We start from the raw sequence: 19,459 nt of genomic DNA, 5'->3' as shown, positions 1-19,459 counted from the left end.
GGACCCTCACTGTATTGTCCTGTGGGGGAAGCTCCACCCGTCCTCTATTCAAAGAGATTTAAAGCAAAAACAAAGAATATTTTCCCCCAGAAAATGAACTGAAAAACAAACACAGGCAATTTATTTTGGCTTACTTTACTGACGTGATAAAGATGAGGGAAATGTTAAGACTAAGCCTTTAAAATGGTGTTGCAGCCTCTTTAAAAAATAAATATAAAAGAAAATGTTGTGTCAGTTTGTAAAAAAAACAAACAACAACATATATTTTTATATTATATATATATTTTTTAGTCATGGAAAAAAATATTACACCATGGACCTGGTACAACAAAAGGTACATTTGTTTGGACAAATATAATCATAACAACAAAATATATTTAATATATGATTCCACTGCATTTATACCTGCAGATTACACTTTGAAACAAAATGTATAAAATATGCTTCATTGTTGACAGTAAATTCATGAAACCAACAGTATAAAAAAGAATAAAATGAGCTCTCCTGCAGCTAAAACATAGCATTGCACCTTACATGTTGCTGTATTATTAATAATAATAATAATAATAATAATAATAATTGAATTCACAGTATAGCATATATTATTGTTACATCAACAGAGCCCATTTTGCTGCATCGTGAGTACTTATCGATGTTAATACTGACCTACTTTTACTTAAGTAAGATTTTGAAAGGAGTTTTACAAACTCTGCCTTAAAAGGTTACCTATATTTATTGATATTGTCATAATTTTACTTGTTTTCTTTACTCTGTCATTAACCGTAGTGCATTTCCTTACCACATTCCTCCCATTGACTTTATTAATAGCATTCAATCACAGCCTTTTTACGACTGCTGTCTACATGTTTACACCACCATTCCCGTCCTCCCATTGATCCTTATTTTTCAAACTCTTAAGTTCAAAAAGAAAGATCGCTTCCTCTGCTGTTTCCCCAGCAGCCCAGTGCTGCTCAGTAGATAGAGACATCAGAGACAGAGAACAGTTAGAAGCTGCAGTTTTGTTTAAGTAGCCTTGAAATTCCTTTTGCTCTCTGCTCCTCTGTGATGCATTTCCTTTCAGAGCTAAATTAAGAACTAGACAAGGGAGACGAAAAGAGATGAAAAAGATTAAGTGGAATAAATTCATCCAAGATTTTTTTTTCTTAAGTGGGTGAATGACTTTCCTGTACAGTACTGGGATTAATAACGTTGGAAGCTTATTTTTTTATTCATATGAATTAATCATTAAAACACAACACATAAAAAACAATAAAGATTATTAACTTAACCCTCCTGTTAATTTATATTTTTTCAGGAACGGCAATAACCCGGGGCATGTTTAATTATCCAGAGTGTCAGAAACTAAAAAATCCCAATAAACATTGTTTATATTTCATTAATAACTCCATTACTAAACCGTTTAGATCAGTAATTAGTGCCATGGTGTTCTTTACCTCTCACAGATCATAGTTCAATGAGGATAATTCACTCTTTTGTTTTCACAAAAAAATGCATGTTAAAACTTTTTTTAATGTACGTTGGAAAGACCTATATATACATTTTTTTTTTTTTTTTTTTTTTTTTTTAAGATTTTTAAACTTTGAACATAATAGGAGGGTTAATTTGTATAGCACCTCTCATACAAAATACAATAAGGATATTACATTTCATGACATAAATAGAACTGGAATTAAGAGGAAAAAAGGAATAGAATGCAATAATTAATGCAAAATGAAATGGGATAAAAACACACTTGATAATATTAGAAAAAAGTAGATAAAATTAGATTACATAGTAAGGTGGACAATAAAACCCACTGGATAATAACAATAAAGTGCATATAACGTAAAATTTGGTGTATAAGTTGCACTGGAATATAACGGTAAGTCGCAGGCCGTTTTTCAGTCTCTCACACTGGGTAAAACAAGGTTTTCTATTGCTATTTTTTAATAAAAACATTATACACATTATTTCAACACTGTTCATTTATTTTCATTTGAAACATTCAAAACATTACCTGTTAAGTAGGTTTACTTTTCAGATTGCGGTTTTTCAAAAGCATTAACTTCTTAAGGAAATAGTATAGCATCTAAGCCATGAGCTTAAATTAACTTTAAACTTTTTTTTTTAACCAAGTATATTAAACTTTTTTTCCCTTTTCTTTAATAACAAGACTGTTCCTGTTCCGCAATCTTGTGGGTCAGATTTACTATGTCAGCATTTACCTTGGTCTATAGGTTGCACCGGTGTATAACCCGCATCCAACCGTTTAGATGAAAAAAAAAAAGGAAAAAAGTGTGACTTATACACCAAATTTTACGGTATCCAGCATGCATATTTGCAGCATTGCACCAATAAACACTTCTTCTTTAGTGGTAAAGATTTGAAGTATTTTGTCCTCCAGTGCACTCTACCAGTCGGCGCCCTGTTGTCTGAGGCTATAAACAGAATCAACTTTTTCCAACAGACACGGACTCACCACCAGTCTTGATTATAATAATAACATAAAAGCGGTTTATGGTCTTTTCAATCTTTGTTGATTTTGTGAAAGACTTCGATTCCATTTCTAAAACTCACATAAACCAACACATGACCTTAAAAAATCGATTTAATCTGATTATCTGGTCACATAGCGACACTTTGCTTTTCATGCCAGTTACAGTAAATGTGAAAGACTTAACATGGCCTCTTTACGATGCTGTTTTACAGGAGGTGCAGCTGCTAACACACTGGAGGAGATCATGGAGCAAGAGGAGACCAGTGCCTCATTAATGTCTGCAACTGCTAGTGAAACCCAGGGAGAGGACAGCAGCCTCAACATGTCTGCTGACGTTTCAATGCATTCCCCGTCCCCAGACACTGAGATACTCAGCACTGTGTCCGTGGAGGGAAATGGGGAAGATCAGTCTTGTGATCTGTCCTCAGATGGCAAGTACGAACTCTAGTGTGACTTCTCCATCCTCAAACATGGTTTAACATTAGTATTAGAAATACTTCTAATTTCCTCTTTTTGCTCGACTTTTACAGTCAGCTGCAGAGCGCAGTGAATGAATCTGCAACTGTGAGTGATGTGAGGACAACTGAGGGCACAGACTCATCTGAACCGGCAATTACTAGTGAGTTTGCACCTGGGTTAGAGTGGTATTGTTCCTATTGTTCCTGTCTGTGCTGCAGATATCAATCAATCAATCAATCAACTTTATTTATATAGCGCTTTTCATACATGTAAATGCAACACAAAGTGCTTTACATAAAAATAAGAATGAAAAAAGACAATAATAAACCCATCCCTACATGCACATCTGTATGTACACATACACATACATGCACACACATGCACATAGACACACACGCAAACAAACACACACACACTCAGACTCACACACAGCACATATCATATCTTGCACCTTATCATTTTTTGGTTATAAACCTTTTTTTCCCAGCATTGAAGGTTGTGTGTCTTGATTCGTAAAGATAAATAGATCAATGGTTTTATGCACTGACAACTGCAATTTACATTTTCAAATTATTTTTTAAAAAGACAGGCAACATGATATCAAGTGTGATATAACACTGGTATTTTATAGGGAATGTTCTGCACTAAGATCATTTGTTCACATTTATATAAAACCTATTTTCACAGGTCCATATGGTGCAAACGTTTAAACATTAAAAGGCGGGCCACTAGATGGCAGAAGGGAACTTCACAACAACAACAACTTAAGTTTTTCAAAGTTTAGAAGGTGCACCTGAACACACCATAGAGTCCCTATCGGCGCCCACACATTTTTTTGAACAATGCGATGTAGACATGCAATTGATCTTTAAATGGAGACAATGTGACTACAGCTCTCAGAAGTGTAGATGGCGTAAACACAGTCAGATCCTGGCGAACAGTTTGCTGAATGTTGCTGCAGACTTGCGTGTCCTGAAGCCTACAAACTGTATTTTTTTTTTGTTATCGATGCGTTCATTTTTTATGTAGTTCATGGGGAATGCAACTTTTTGCCAGTTCTGTTTTTCTGTCATCTCCGACTTCAGGAGTGGCCATGGTGTCTCAAAAAAGTCCAGCTGCAGGCTACCACTACTGTGGCTTGAAGTGTTGTTTTTTCCTGCAGACACAGATGTGTGCGAGTAGGCGGAAGTGGAAACAAAAATACAGAATAAAGAATTGCACATCCTTCTCTAGATTTTGATGATATAAGCTATTTTTTTATTTATTTCAGACTTATAGAATCATATAAATGACACCCATACTAATATATTTAATAAATGTGCCTTACTACACCTAATCTCAAGAGATCTTGCTTCTCAAAGAAAGTCAACACACCTGTCTCACATTACAAATGTTCTGTTCTGTGCAGATGGTGGTCCATGTCCAGTTGAAAACATAAGCCAATACCCGATGAGTGAAGAATCAACAGCACAGAGTGTTGAAGATGATTGCAGTGCTCTCCCCAGCAGCTTCCCTCCGCCTGTAATGCAAGATGCAGAAGCACAGGCCTCTGTTCAGGCAAACACTGAAACCCTGCGGGAGCAGACTGACAGGTTGGAGAGCCCAGCGGCCATCAGCACATCATGCCCCACTGGAGAAGACGCTCAAGTGCAAACAGATTTGACACCGCTACCTGTGCCTCCACAACAACACACGGACAAAGCCCCGTCCTCGGATAATGTGCCTGCCTTTGAGTCAGCGGGGAAGAAAGATACGGCCACTGAAACACAGGAAGTGGACGTGCCTGATCTCAGCCCAGCCTTATCCCACACCTCGGAGACCTCGCCATGCCAAGACTCAACACCAAGTGCCCCCGCCGCAACAAAGGCATCAACTATTTATGCCACAAACTCTGAGCCAAAGCCCAAGCCTTCCAACGAGCTGACGAGGGACTACATCCCCAAGGTGGGGATGACAACGTATACTATTGTGCCTCAGAAATCTCTGGAGAAACTGAGATATTTTGAAGTTGCACTGACACTGGAGCCGCCTCCTGAAGCTCCAGAAGGGGGACTTGATATCGGTTCTCTTCAGTTGGAGGAGAGCACGGCGCCGAAGGGACAGACGGAGGTCTCGGAGGAAAAAAGCGAGCTGCACTCTACGATACCCAGGGAAGACTCACTGACTAGCACTGCTACTACTCAAGACACTGTTACTGGAAGCATACCTGAATCCGTTCATTCCTCATCACCAACAAGTTTACCTAAAGCAGAAGACAAGATCTCATCCCCAGTTAACGGGGCATCTCAAGCAGGTTCGCCAGCAGAGGTCAAGGAGGTAAAAATTCCACCCGCAACTAAACCCAAGCCTGGTTCTTTCCGCTTGCCGCAGCATAAAAAAACACCTGGGTATTATGTAACCTCAGCAGCAGAGAAGAAGCTCAGCGCCAGTCCTGCCTCTGGCCAGAAGGAGGCACACGGAGGTGCAGAGAGAGCTCAGTTACCACCCCCTCCTCCTCCACCTCCTGTGCAGAGTCCAGAGGAGATGACAGAGGCCGCTAACGTTCAGCTGAGCCCGAAGGCGGAGAACAAGGCTGTAGCCATCACACGAATGACTAGGCAAAGCAGTTTGCCGTCCAGAGAGCTCAGCACAGGGTTAAGCTTGGAAAAATTAAGGAGCTTCGCAGCCCCTAGGCCCTACTCTCCTGCAACCCCATCCCGCTTCGCCCAGGCTGTGTCCTCTGCTGTGAAAAGGAGCCATTCCTTATCCCACAGCCCCAAGTCTCCTTACTCGCCTGTTACTCCACCCTTCTCCCCAATCAGGAGTCCCTCATCAGTCGCCGAGTCAGAAGGATTCTCTGAGCTCAGGGTGAGTTCTGATAGGATACTTACATTTAAATATCTAAATAAAGATGAACGCAGCAAAGGACTGCTTTTGACTCATGAGACCACTGCTGCAAGGCTTTTTTTTTTTATACTTTAACTCATACGTTGATATATTAATGCTCCAGTAGAAGAGCACTTTGCACTGCTGAGCAAAGCAGTTTTTTGGTTCCCCCTTAAAAGTGTTGCACAGAAGTGGATAAGAGCGTGACTGAACCCACTACTGCTTTAGTTTGTTTGAAACGAAAACCACTTTTGCAACTGTGGCGCCTCTTTTTGCTGCTGCATCAGCCATTTACACTGTGACCAGCGGTGAGTTATTGACCCTCGTGAACATTTAAAATTCTTATAAGTAGCAGAATACTTTGTAACAGTTCCTGTGACCTATTGGCTTGAAGCGTCCGAGGGTTTAATACAAACTACTTGCTGTATTCAGAAGCCCCTTTAAAAGCTTAGCATTAGGAATGTTTTATTTAACCTATTTGAATTTTTATCTTGACAATGAAGGTTTAAATTATTTGATATATTTCTACAGGGTATTCCATGCAGAATAGACAGATGAATGGTAGAGTTATGAAGGCTGTACACCATTGCTACCTGAGCATTAGGACTAGGAAGATTAACAGTAGACTACATTATAATCCAAATCTTTAAATTTTGACCTGTAGAAATACTGTATTTAGTATTTTTCCAGACTCAATGTAGTTGTTTATTGGATCTTAAACCTCTGAAGTCCAGGAGATTTTGATTCAAATTTGTCAACTTCCTATGCATTAATTTCTGTCTCTGTTTAGCATCTTTCAGTCTGTCCTTACATCACATGCATGGCTCCTTTTTCTCCACACAAACTTGGCTATCAGTCTGATTTTTCATTTTATTTTAATTAAAGTATAAAGCTGCTGAAAATACCGAAAATACAAAAAAAAAAAGACACAGGTGTTTTTGGAAATGTACCTTTTTTTTTTAACCATTTATACACACAAAAACAGCAGAAAAAATTATAAAACTACAAAACAGTCTATTTGCATTAAAATAATAGTTTTTATTGTAGAAAGAAAATTCACATTTTAAATATGGTCTAGAAACATAAATGGCACACTGTGAAAGCTATGATTGCACTTTCAACTGGCTTTCTCAGCTTGTCTACACATCATATATAAATAAAGTTATTACTGTAAATAAAACATGTGTATTTCCAATAAATAGATGGACTCCAGAGGGTTAAAATACCTTTTAAAAAGACACTATAGTCTTGTTTTGCCTCTTTATGTTGCCTGCCACATTAAATCCTCAGTGATAGCTACATTGTGTCTCTTTTTTAACATCACAGGACTCTGAGGATAAACAGGTGGCTGGCGACAAAGGCTCCCGTCTGCAGGGAGTCGAGGGTCAACCACCATCTCTTAGTGGAATTGTTCAAATGGAAGGAGGGAGCAGTCCATAGCACTGCCTGAATTCTTCTGACAATACATCATCTACTGTAAGCAGAATCCAACACACATTGCAACGTGACATCATAAAAAATTTCCAACAACACATGAATGAACCATTGTTTTTTTTTTTCTTGCAGGAGGAGCTTATCCTGTCTACTTTGAGTTCTCCAGAACCCTTTATCCCACCACACAGAAGCAGCAACTGTCTTTTGTTTTACCTCTTTTGGTAGTCTCCAGCAGTGTACATAAAATTATGTATTTTGATAATTAATAATTGCTGTATTTTGGTTTATTTTCTGACATGTCATTAAGTCATATCCCTGGCGCTGACCTGCATATTTTAATGCTTCCCTTTTATTTCGTGTGATGACTATCTTGCATTTAATGCATTACTGTTGTGTTAACAAGAATGTTAAATGAGAACAATTCTATAAATTATTAGAAAATGTATTATCTAAATAATACTGGATGTGTAGGACAGACCAGGTCTGACCTATGGTACTTAAATGCTCCTTAGATTATACATCCAATCTATATTTAAGTATTGCAGAGTTTTGATTAAGCTATATGCAGAAATACACTGATGTGCACGGCACACATGTTGTTCTTGTCAAACAGTGTTGTTATGAATAAAGCTTTTATCATTCAAGTCTCAGTCTTCTGTGAGTACATGCACACTGCAAAAAGTGGGTGTCTGAAAAACAAGATAAAAACACTAAATCTGAGGGAAATTATCTTGCTGCATGGACTGATAATTTCACTTGACAAAATTTCTTAAATTAAGATTATTGAATCTAGAAATAAGCATGTTGAACGCTTAAAATAAGAAATAATTGTTAAAACAAGATACATTATCTAACACTTCTAAATCTAAAGGTTTTTTTTATCTTGGTAAGAAACATATTTTTGCAGTGCACTCTGCTCGGGCCAGTTCATCGCTGCTTGCAGCTTTAATTTATCTTGTTTTGAGAGTTAACTTCTAATTCTAAGCGTACAACATGCTTATTTCTAGATTTGATAATCTTAATTTAAGAAATCTTGTCAAGTGAAATTATCTCTCCATGCAGCATGCTAATTTCCCTCAGATTTATTGTTTTTATCTTGTTTTGAGACACACCTTTTTTGCAGTGCTGCTTTTTTTTCCTGCACAAACTGCTGAACTCAGTGAGTACAGCCTGTTATTATTCACAACAGGTAAAACGTGATGACAGCGTGTGACGTAGGGCACGTTACAGTAGTGCACCTGTGCTGCACGTGTGAACAGAGAGCTTCACTCCCGACAGGAGCAGCGATATGAAGACCAGCTTTCACGGTCTGAACTGGAGACTGCACATGAAGAGGCACAAGGTAAAAACAACAAGTGCACATTTTAAACTGGTGTTAGTTTAGTGAAGTTAGTTCGTGCTGGTGTAGAGGGAGCAGGAAGGACCGCGACGGAGTCACTTTGCACCGAGCATTTTACTATTTCTCTGTCGACGTTAAATGCCAATTCGCATTTACTTCTCTGAATTGAAGTGCAAGTTGCTGGGTCTCCTCCCGCCTTACTTATCTAACCTCCTGACACAGAACAACAACAATGCTCGGCTTCGGTCCTCTAAATCAGGGGTCTCAAACTCGCGGCCCGCGGGCCAATTGCGGCCCTCGTGACGATATTTTGTGGCCCCCACCTTGATATGAAAGTTTAATGCGAGTTTTATATGAATGGCACTTTACTGTGTTGTGTGTGGAAGGTCCCTTTAATTACTTTTTTTTGGGTAATTTTGTGTCTTTTTAAAATTTTGTCTTTTTAAATAATTTTGTCTTTTTTTTTGTAATTTTGTGTCTTTCTAAAATAATTTTGTCTTTTTTGGTAATTCTGTGTCTTTTTTGGTCATTTGTTTCTTTTTTAAGTAATTTAGTTTTTTTCTGTAATTTTGTGTCTTTTTTGGGGGTCATTTTGTGACCTATTTAAAAAAATAATAATTTGTGTCTGTTTTGGTAATTCTGTGTCCTTTTTTTTTTGTCATTTTGTGTCCTTTTTTTCTCACTTTGACTTCACCCCCCTATTAAATTCTACATAATGTTTTAACACCATATTGTGCTCCGTCAGCAGTTCTGTGATAAGATAACATTGTGTCCTTTGATGGTATGTAAATGAAAAGATAATTACTTGATTTTCAAATTGGACACCATATCACCAAGTGGCCGGTATCCAAGCTACTGCTGTTCTTAAAACAAGAGGGATAAAACACAGTGCTACTGTATCCCAATAGCAGCATTTTAAAATACACTGCAAAGAACCTGAAGCTTACCAAGTATTGTCTTCTTGTATCTAGCAATAGTATCTTAATTATCTTGTTTGAGTATAATTTAGCTACTGACCACAGCTTCATAAGCTTATTTTAAGAATGTGTCTTTTTGTAAGAAAAATGAGTGAATAACCTCTTCACAGGGATTTCAGTCTAGTGTAAAGACTTTTTTTAGGATTGACATTGTGAGATTTTTCATGCTTTCAATCTATTCAACTGTTGAACATGGTGAGTTGTTACCTAAAATATTGGTTCCAGTTGAGAGTTTTATTTGCATGTAGTTTAAATGCTATTTCAAAAGCATTTTCTATCAGTATCTACCCACAGATACTGAAATGAGAAAAAAAATGTGCTAGTTTCAAGTATTGTCGGCTTATTTTAATGTTACACTTGGGCTTTTCAAGCCACAATTGCTCGAAATAAGTATTTTTGGACTTAATTTAAGACATCATTGTTTTTCCATTTCCGAGATATTTTTACTTACTTAAATAATTCTTACAAAGAAAAATGTACTTACTGTACTGGCAGATAATTTTACTTGTTTCAAGCATGTATTTGCTTAATTTTAGTTATTTATTTCTTATGGTTTTGTCAGTTGGTTTTTGCAGCGTAGGAAAACTTTCTGTTAAACCGTCAGCTGTCCTTGCTTCACAAGTTTGTATACCACCATGCCAAAAATGATGCAATACATGTAAGTGAACAGCAGTATGCCACTATATTCAAGAATAGTTGTTTTCTTAATACCACCAGGCCATTTTAACCCAAACATTCCCACATCACATATCTGCTTAGCTGCCGTTTGCACTGGTCACTGTTTACATAAAAAGTCACTATGATCATGACGGCCTTACTGATATTCACACAAGTACTATTTTTCATACATGCATATAATAATGTATTCTATTTATGTATTTATTTCACTCCATTCTCTTATGTCCCATATCTCATTCAACTTTCTTATTACATTTGCGCAATAATGTTTAACAAACTGTTCAGTTCTACACACAATCCTCATGTATAGATGTATATAGTTAATTTTAATTTGACTGTTTGTCTTTTTCATCAGATTTAACCACTTTAAGTTATTGTTGTTGCTTTATATTATTTAATTTACTGCATCTTTTATCATGCCTAGTGCTCTTATTGTGATTAGTATTTTGTTTTTACTGCTGAGCTGCACCCACTTCTCTTGTGAAAGACATTTCATTCTACCATTAACCCCGTGTTAACCTGCATGTGACTAAATCTTGAAAGTGGGATATATCAACTGGCAGTAATGTAGAATACACACAGTATTTATTGTTGCAAGTGGTGAGAAGTGACATGATCACTGCTGCCTCACATTATGATTGTGCTAGTGCAGGTTTGTCTGTAAAGAAGCTGCTGTAGCACAAGTGTTAAGCCAACCACCCTCTTCCTGTTGTTTCTAACAGCTGCTATGTTTCACTCCATTGCATTTAACGTAAGCCAACCGAAAGAGTGCACAAATGTAGTAATCTTTATTTTTCACTGAATGGATGAAGTGCATCAAGCTGAACTAGAGTGCCATAGCTTGACTTTTTTTTTTTTTTTTAATTTTATTTCATTAATTTCTGTGGGTCATCATATTAGGTACCAGGAAGTACATCAGAACAACAGAAATAAAAAAAATAAAAAATAGCAATTTCAGAATTTCATCAATATCGGAGTTTCATAGTATTTCATCAAAATCAAAGTTACTTCAGAATTTCACCTGTCTTATAATGTTCAATGCTTCCCTCAATACTAATTAATGGTTATACAGACCCACCCTTACCAACCCACCCCTCCCCCAGCCTTAGCTTGACTTAACGCATGAAGTTCTTTAGGGTTAAATATTTTGTCTGAGTCATACTTCTTTGATCAGTTGGTGGGGCTGAAGAGTACACAACTTTTCACTCTTTTCAAGCCACAGAAACAATGTAAGCAATGCATTTTACCCATCATGCCTCTGTGAGTAATTCTGTACTTAAGAACTGTCCAGAGTGACACATTTCTGCTTCCAGTTAAGATGTCTGAAGCCAGACCGTACAATAATGCTGCAGGATGAGTCCCTGTCAGCAGTTCCACCTTCCTCCACAGTGAGGCTCATCAAGCCAGTGAGAGGGGAGCCTTACATGGCCGGTCAGCCCCATTATGTCATGACTCAGTCATCCTTATTTGTGGGTTGAGAACATCTCAAGGAGGAGACATGGGTTAATGGGATCCTCTTGACTTGGTGGACATACAGGCAGAGTGTCAGTCACAGGGTTCTCTATAGGAGAACTGGCTAAATTATGGTGGGGAAAGTTTGGAAAACTATGAGGATGCAAAGACTGCAGCCAATGTCCTCCTGTGGTGCTTTTAGGCATGCAACAATATGAAAATTTCATTGTCGTGAATGTCCTCGACAAAAATATTGCAATTGACGATATTATCCCAATAATAACTCTTAAAATAGAACTAAAATACACAGGGTTCGTATGGGTGCTTGTAATCCTTGAAAATGCTTGAATTTAAATGTTGTATTTAAGGTTTAAAAAGTGTTTGGATTTTGGATAAAGTGCTTGTAAATGCTTGAAATTCTTAATGTATTTCTCTTGCAGACTATATCCATCTATAGACTAGATAATCACATGTTCAATGTAAAAAATAATGAGTAGCCTATCTGAAATAAGGACCATTCCTCCTGAATGTCTAATACCATCACTGTTGGTATGGTTCAGTGAAATCTCCCCCTTTTAGTATGTAAGTACTCATCTAAAACATGCAACTTACAACAGGTGTAAGATACTGGAAAAGCTTGAACATTGAAAAATGCTTGAATTTCACCACTGCTAAAGTGTACGAACCCTGAAAACATATCAAATAAGAAGTTTGATTTTCTGTAAAACAAAATCATCCTACTGAACTGTTGAGTTTGGGCTGTGGCCAAATGATTACTACGCTTGGATAAAAAAAAAAAAGTAGTAAACTGCAGTCAACTCTCTGGGGTCTACAGCTCAGCTCGGACCACAGGGGCACCACATAGTGGTACTGTTTTTGGCAATTTTAAATAAATGAAGAAATCAATATGGGACTGTGTGTTTAGAAAGCTTGACATTGACTTTTTCAAGTCACTTTAATCACAATAATTGAAATTTATCACGATCAACATTAAGTTTGTAATCACAATCTGCGTTGAAATTGTATTGTAATAAGCCGTAATGTATAATGGCAGCACTGTGAGTGGGTGAGAGGAGGTGGGGCTGTGTGGTGGGTATTGCAGCGGTGTTTGTATAAGCTCGCTGTTGTAGAGAAGAGAGAGCAGAAGGAAGCAGCTGTGTATTAATACTGCTAAAAATGAGAATTTAAACCATTTCAAACATTCAATATTGGTATGAATCAATACTTCCATATTTCTTGTTTCTATTCACCAGATCTAGCCTTTTAGCTGATACAGAGGTCTTAGCTGTTATTACAGCTGTGACAGGGCCACACCCAGCAGCCGCGGGTTGTTGGCCACCATTGCCAACTAGATAGCAAGGTGGAATATCCAGTTTCCACCATCGCCTTGGTGACCTGCTGAGGGGTGGCCTTAGCAAAAGAGAGGAGGGAACTCCTCGCCTGGAGAAGTGAGATAAAGCATGGATAAGATGCTACCCCCCCCCCCCCCCCCCCCCCTTTTTTTCTTTTATTTATTTACTTTTCGAAATCTGAAATATATTTCCAAACAACAGTTGAAGTAGTGTCTTTACAACCCCTCACAGACCTGGCAGCCAGCACTCTAGTGGGCCAGCAAACTAAGTGGAGGCACTCTTGGTGCTGTGGCACTGGAAGCAGAGCTGATAAGGGTCATTGGCAGCAGCCATAGGGCCTCATTAGACCAATTAGTCTGTGTCCGTGATGTCATTTTTGGCACTTAAAAAAAGTAGAAGGCCAAAACTGCTCCTGTCATTTAATACAGAAAAGTTCCAACATGGTGGACGTCCTGAAAATGTAATGAATGACAATAATTTGTAACAATGTAATACAAAAACTACAGTGACATTTCAGTGATAAACTAAAGCCAAAACTTACAAAATTAAAGTAGATTACAGCACAAAATTATCTTAAAAATACATTACATTGTATTATACAGCATAGCCTGTGTGTGCAAACAAGGAGGCTGAAACATTTCACCATGTTGCAAGTGGTGGTGATAGTGAAAAGGCTTTAGTCATCAATATGAGGGAAGGAATTTTGAGGTTTCTCATAAAAAAAAAAAGTAATAACGCCGTAGAGAGAGAGAATTATTACAAAGAACTCTGTTTGTCTGTTAGTCTGGCTGAATTTAAATATTAATTCTCATCAAAACCATTTCAAACTTGATTTAAAAACCCCCAAGTCTTACAGTTATATAAAACACTGTTATTAAGTCCCCTTAAATAGATTTGGCATTTATCCTACACCAATGTAATTAGCATTTGCATAGACTGATACCAAAAGAATGTGCTCGGGGCTAGGGGTTATTTCTGGCCCCCTCATGCTGCCTGGGGTGTCTTGTCCTTGTATCGTCCACTGATGGATCTCAACAGAACCATTTGTCTGCCCCTATCCCCTGCTGCTCTCTGCTCTCCAAATTCAACCTCAAGGCTCCAATACTGACACTACTGCTTTTACCTCTTAAGCTGGAGAAGCACTGGGTGATCAGCTGTTTCCCTCATGTCCTTGGTTTCCTTTTTAAGTGCACGTAGCAGAAGTGAGGTTAAAGCCAAACCATGTAGAACTGTGTTATTGTGACAGATGCTATGTTAGATACATGTGAGTAGGTCAGCAACCAACGATTATCTTCATTAGCAATTTCTTGATGAATCATTTGGTCTAGAAAAGTCTGTTTTGTCAGTCCATATATATGTATATATGGACTGACAAAACAGATTGTTTGGTTGGTTGCTGCCCTACTATATGATATAAAACAGAAAAGCAAGAAATCTCCATAATTTAAAAGTTTTGGATAATTTTTTATTTCATGTGGCAGCTCTGAAAGAGTGCATTAATGGAGACAGGTTTTACAGATCAGTCTTATTTCATCCCCTAACTAGAGGTTTCCAGGTTACAGAATCTTCATTTTAGAATAAAGTACCGATCAGGACGTTAAAATTCCTGACTTTGAAATTTTTTTTATCATTTGAGATGCAACATCGGACTGTTTCTTTACTTGCTTATTTCCTTTCGGAGGTAAAAATTAATGATCACTGCCCCAGCTTGTCATATTCACCAAAATATAGATAAATAAATATCCTTGGCTTTTGTTCATGTCATGGGGTATTGCTTTAACCCTCTGCTGCCTGTTAGTCTGTATCTCCAGTAGCCTGTCCTCCCCTGGTCAGACTCTGTTACACATTACCTTTCAGAAAGATGTTATCATCCCGACCATCCCCCTCATGGAGCCTGTCACTGAATGACACAGCCCACAACACAACCAATCTACTGGGCTGGCTGCTCTGTACGACCACATGCCTTCTACAGTGCACTCAGTTTAAAGTGCAATTTGGATCCCTGTGCGAAGTCCATGACAAAAGAACAGTTTGTTTTATAGTGCTTGCGGCCCCGTTGGACTCATTACTGAGCTAAAGACACCCCCTTTGTGTAAGTGTGCTTTGTGTGCACATTTCCTGCCTTCCAGGTTGCAAGGGGAGCTAAATTAAAAAAATAAAAACAAAAGCAGGATAATTAAAGCAACAAAATTAACAAAAGGCTTTAGGCTGAACAAATCAGGCAATTATTAGTACACTACTGTGTCAGAGCAAGGATGGCAGTTTCGGGAGTCATTGTGTTAAAAATATCTTTATTGTGGTGGATCATGTTTGGGTAGGAGGGATCATTTTGCCCCACTGGGCCAGCCTCGTGGGCAGCAGATGAGCCAGAGAGACTTTAGTGTGTGTGTGTGTGTGTGTGTGTGTGTGTGTTGTGTGTGTGTGTGTGTGTGTGTGTGTGTGTGTGTGTGTGCTCTGCTGAGCTGTGAGCAGAGCAGCCCCGCCAGCCAGCTTGCTCGAACTGTGCTCTGCACACACTCCAGTCCAACAGCTCTTCTCTTCTCTCTGCTCCAGATGATGCCTTGGATTTAGCCGGCCCACATGAGTGATATGAATAACACACTGGACGGAATACACACTTCTGGAAGCCTCGGAGAGAAAGCAGAGATTTTTCAGAGTGGCAAGGGTAATGTGAGTGGCTTTCCCAGCCCAGCCCTCATCCCTTTGCGAGCTCCTTTACCAACACCAAATGCTCAGAAGATCAAGACTACGCTCTGCAAGGGGAACAGGTATGACTCATTTTTCTTTGCACCTTCCTTGAGTGACACAAGAGTCAATTAAAATAAATTCGGTTGCACTAAAACTGGAAAATAGTGCTTACTCAACACTTTACAATGTTAGCTGCCCTGCAGAAGAATAGTGCACTCTTTGTATTTGCAGGAATGAGACACAGAGGTCTATTTAAAAGCTGTAGTGTAGACTTTGTACCTGTAAACAATTGGCTCAACCAGAATGCAGCTGTCAATGGAGTGTAATGTATTATTTCAACAGTGCAGTTAAAGACCTGGAATCAAATCAAGCACCTGTTAGTTTGTGGGAGATAATTAGTAACTCAGTAACTGCTGTGTTTACAGAGCAGTAAAGAAAGCGTCAGTCAGGGAACGGCACCTTTCACAAACTGAGGCCCTCTCATCTGCAAGTGTGCCGAAATCTAACTCTTTCCTACCTTTATTGTGATGATGAAAGAATACGGTGCGTTACATGTTATAATTATAAAAGAGGGCATGTTTAGGAGTGAAGAACAAAACATCTCTCCTACTCTATTGTGCCAAACATTCAAGGTTAGACTTTTTGTGTCTGTTAACTACGACAGTTTGTTAAAGAGGTAAAATCAGGGGCAGCTCACAAGCGCGTTATCTTATCAAAAGTCTGATGGTGTGTGGGGTGTGTCGTCTGGTTGTTGAGAGCAGATGGAGTCCACCAAGAGACAGCCTTGTGTTTGTTTATCACCTGCTTAGTTTACACCCCATTCCTCTACAGGAGAGGAACCAGCAGAATGCTTTAACAGCTCTCGAAGCTACAGGTTGTGAAATCTGCCTTGCATAAAGTGTAATGCATCATTATAATGTTACAGTCTGGACTGAGTCTGACAGGCAAACTCGGGAAACAAGTGATCCATTGTTTGAATTAATCTTTTTTTTTAAGCTTGATTTTCCACTGCAATTTCTCCACAAGTTTTTTGCAGTATCATATAAACTATAAATTATGTATCTGCCAAAGCCAACTTTTACTGAAGCTTTGAAATAAAAGTATGAAAGTTAAAGTGACCAATATTTAACCCAAAAGACAAGATAGAACCATGTTATTGCTTTATCATTACATCATAAAAGATATCGTAAATCCCCTTTTTTATGCATTCATCACACCTCAAAATATACCCTGATATACTTGTCATCTTTAAAAACGATGGGAGAATTTGAAATAAGATGTGAATTATGTTTTGCCTCTCTCTCTCTCTCTCTCTGTCTCTGTGTTTTCTGTCCTTCAGGAGCATTAAAGAGGGAGAGGAGTCATTCTCTTCCCCTGTTCCAAACCCTTTCCCTGAGCTCATCGCCTCAACCCTCACCCCCCTCGTCTCTGAATGTTTATTACCGTGGACCAAAAGTAGTGCAACTCAGGTGAGTGTTCCATTTACAGTACTAGAGGGTGTTCGTGACACAAAGAGGCACATTATTTGAAATATGCTACCCCAGGCGGGATAGTTATGTAAACTGTAATTGAAAGTGCCAGAAAAACAACCGTAGGACATCTTTAGATTAACATAAATGCATAGTTACATGTTTGGCTTGTGATTAATCTGAAACTTCAGGGCATATGGTAGAACCAGTTGTGTGAGTATGTAAATGAGTTGCAGTGAGGAGATAAAAATGTTGTCCGCACACTCAGACGATCCACACACACACACACACACACGCACACACACACACATTGTTATAACTTATTAGAGCCCATGTTTGTGCCGATACTAAGGATTGTGGCCAATACATGTGATGTCTCATAGTTCCTGTAGATGTTACATTTGATTAGAACTGTATGGTTTTACGCATGAAATACCTGGCAAACAGCCACTGTTGAACAACGCACATTTGTTTTAGCAGAGGGTGTGTGAAGTAGCTGCTGGTGCTGGAAAAAAGCTTTCACTCCAATCTAGATCTTGATTAAATTTTGGCAGATTTAAGCTTTGTCTCAAGTGTGCCTCCTCTTCTCCTCACTAATAAATTATCCGGCTTGTGACCCGAAAAAATTAAACTCAGTGCTCCATCTTGATGGACGTCCCAAGTCCTAAAATGAACCTCAAGGCGGGAAGAGGCTCACAATAGAAGCTATGAGCGAGGCTAGAGTCAAACATTTTAACACCTTTTTTGACGATCTGCTTAAAATTTTCCTTTTTGCTTAAGAAATGGATTTCTGAATGTAACATTTAGTCAAAATAATGAGCAAATATATCTGCAAAAAGAGACATAATGTATCAAAGAGGCATGACACACAGATGGAATATGCAACACGTTAGTGCGAGCAATGCATAAATGTATGTTTCTTTGTTGTATTGAATATTTTAGATGATTTAATGTGCAATCAAACTCTCTGCCCTTCACTATTTGTATAGTGCCTCAAAAGGCTCTGTTCTAACCACATTATTTAATGATGGTCAACTTGATATTACTTGTAACGTCAAATTATTATCAACAAGAACATTTTCTTTGATTCAGCCCTTATTGCTGTAGGCGTATGTTATATAAATCTCAAGGAAGAAATGTCACGTATATACATAGCGCATATATACATAGCCTACTTTGAATTGGTAGATTAACATGGGTGTGTTCGTGTGTATACTGTAAATCACTCAGCCATATAAATAATGTGTCACTCTTTATTTCTATAATTCTTTTCATGCAAACATTTGAAGTGCGCCACTCTGTGAGTCGCATCAAAAGTAAATATAGAAGTTGTCATGAACAGTGTGATGCTCATCTGACAGATATCATAAAAAACGAAACTAACAGCGTTAGGCTATAACACAACAATTGACAGCTGATGCAGCTGTGCCACACATCATTAAATTGACGTCTCTTTAAAATGACAGCTCCGAGGAAAGGACGTCTCATTTTGTTAATTGCCCGTTGCCTCGACTCCTCTATTCTCACGTCTCCTCCTCGCCTCCCCAGCTTAAATCTCCTGGGTTTCATTTCTAAGATGCAGACCCTGAGAAAAATCGTGGGTGCAAAAAGTGGGATCTGAGACGCAGCTTTGTCAAATTTTTTTTTCTTACTGTGGTCACCAACTGTTCATTGGGCCCCGCGCCTCCTAGTTAATGTTACTCTGCCTATGCTTTGTAGTCTAGCATGGCATATATGCAGTTGACAGTGATAACAGCACCAGATTTACCACTTTGAATTTATAGTAACTTTGAAAACAAGGTGATTTAGTTCTTAAAGGGATTGTTTGGATTTTTTGAAGTTATTACCTAGAGTTGATGTGTTTTGTTTGTTTATGTTATTGTGTGCATTTGGTCAATCAGAACTTTAACCAAAAGTTCCACAATACCACAAACAAACTAACTGATTGAGGCAGTATATAGCATTAAGTTAAACTGTTTAACGCCTTTTTCAGGTGGCCAAAATGTGTTCACAGCAGCACATTGCTTCGCTTCTGTGTTGGTTCTCCTTAAGCTTCTCCAAACTGGGGGTGTTCTGATCACTATTTACTCTAGGTATTACGCTGACATTGGATCATACAACCCCACTTCCAATACTTAATTAATGCATTACCGGTATTTGTAATTTTGCTCTTGTGTTTGTGGTTTTGGAAAGTTTCCACCAGCTATTGTTGCTGAGTCCTACAGTCTAAAGATCCCATAAGTTTGAAA

The 19,459-nt window shown here is 38.4% G+C and overlaps 2 protein-coding genes across 4 annotated transcripts in view; both read left to right on the top strand.

Annotated features, from left to right (window-relative positions):
- The window catches only part of cobll1b (cordon-bleu WH2 repeat protein-like 1b), a 29,680-nt gene extending 21,793 nt beyond the window's left edge, over nt 1-7,887 (top strand). For all 3 annotated transcript variants that reach the window (XM_059343005.1, XM_059343004.1, XM_059343006.1), the window contains 5 exons: nt 2,710-2,932; nt 3,028-3,116; nt 4,365-5,803; nt 7,148-7,297; nt 7,388-7,887. In XM_059343005.1, the coding sequence (XP_059198988.1) occupies nt 2,710-2,932; nt 3,028-3,116; nt 4,365-5,803; nt 7,148-7,261 (1,865 nt within the window). In that variant the 3' untranslated portion in view covers nt 7,262-7,297; nt 7,388-7,887. The remainder of the gene's footprint in view (nt 1-2,709; nt 2,933-3,027; nt 3,117-4,364; nt 5,804-7,147; nt 7,298-7,387) is intronic.
- Nucleotides 7,888-8,444: 557 nt separating this feature from the next.
- Nucleotides 8,445-19,459, top strand: part of grb14 (growth factor receptor-bound protein 14) — a 37,873-nt gene continuing 26,858 nt past the window's right edge. The window contains exons 1-3 of the mRNA XM_059342680.1: nt 8,445-8,597; nt 15,607-15,821; nt 17,081-17,210. Of these exons, the coding sequence (XP_059198663.1) occupies nt 15,634-15,821; nt 17,081-17,210 (318 nt within the window). The 5' untranslated portion in view covers nt 8,445-8,597; nt 15,607-15,633. The remainder of the gene's footprint in view (nt 8,598-15,606; nt 15,822-17,080; nt 17,211-19,459) is intronic.

This window comes from Centropristis striata, chromosome 10 (assembly GCF_030273125.1).
Source record: "Centropristis striata isolate RG_2023a ecotype Rhode Island chromosome 10, C.striata_1.0, whole genome shotgun sequence".
Taxonomy (NCBI): Eukaryota; Metazoa; Chordata; class Actinopteri; order Perciformes; family Serranidae; genus Centropristis; species Centropristis striata.
The sequence above is the reverse complement of the archived record's forward strand: the minus strand, read 5'-3'. Positions and strand labels throughout refer to the sequence as shown.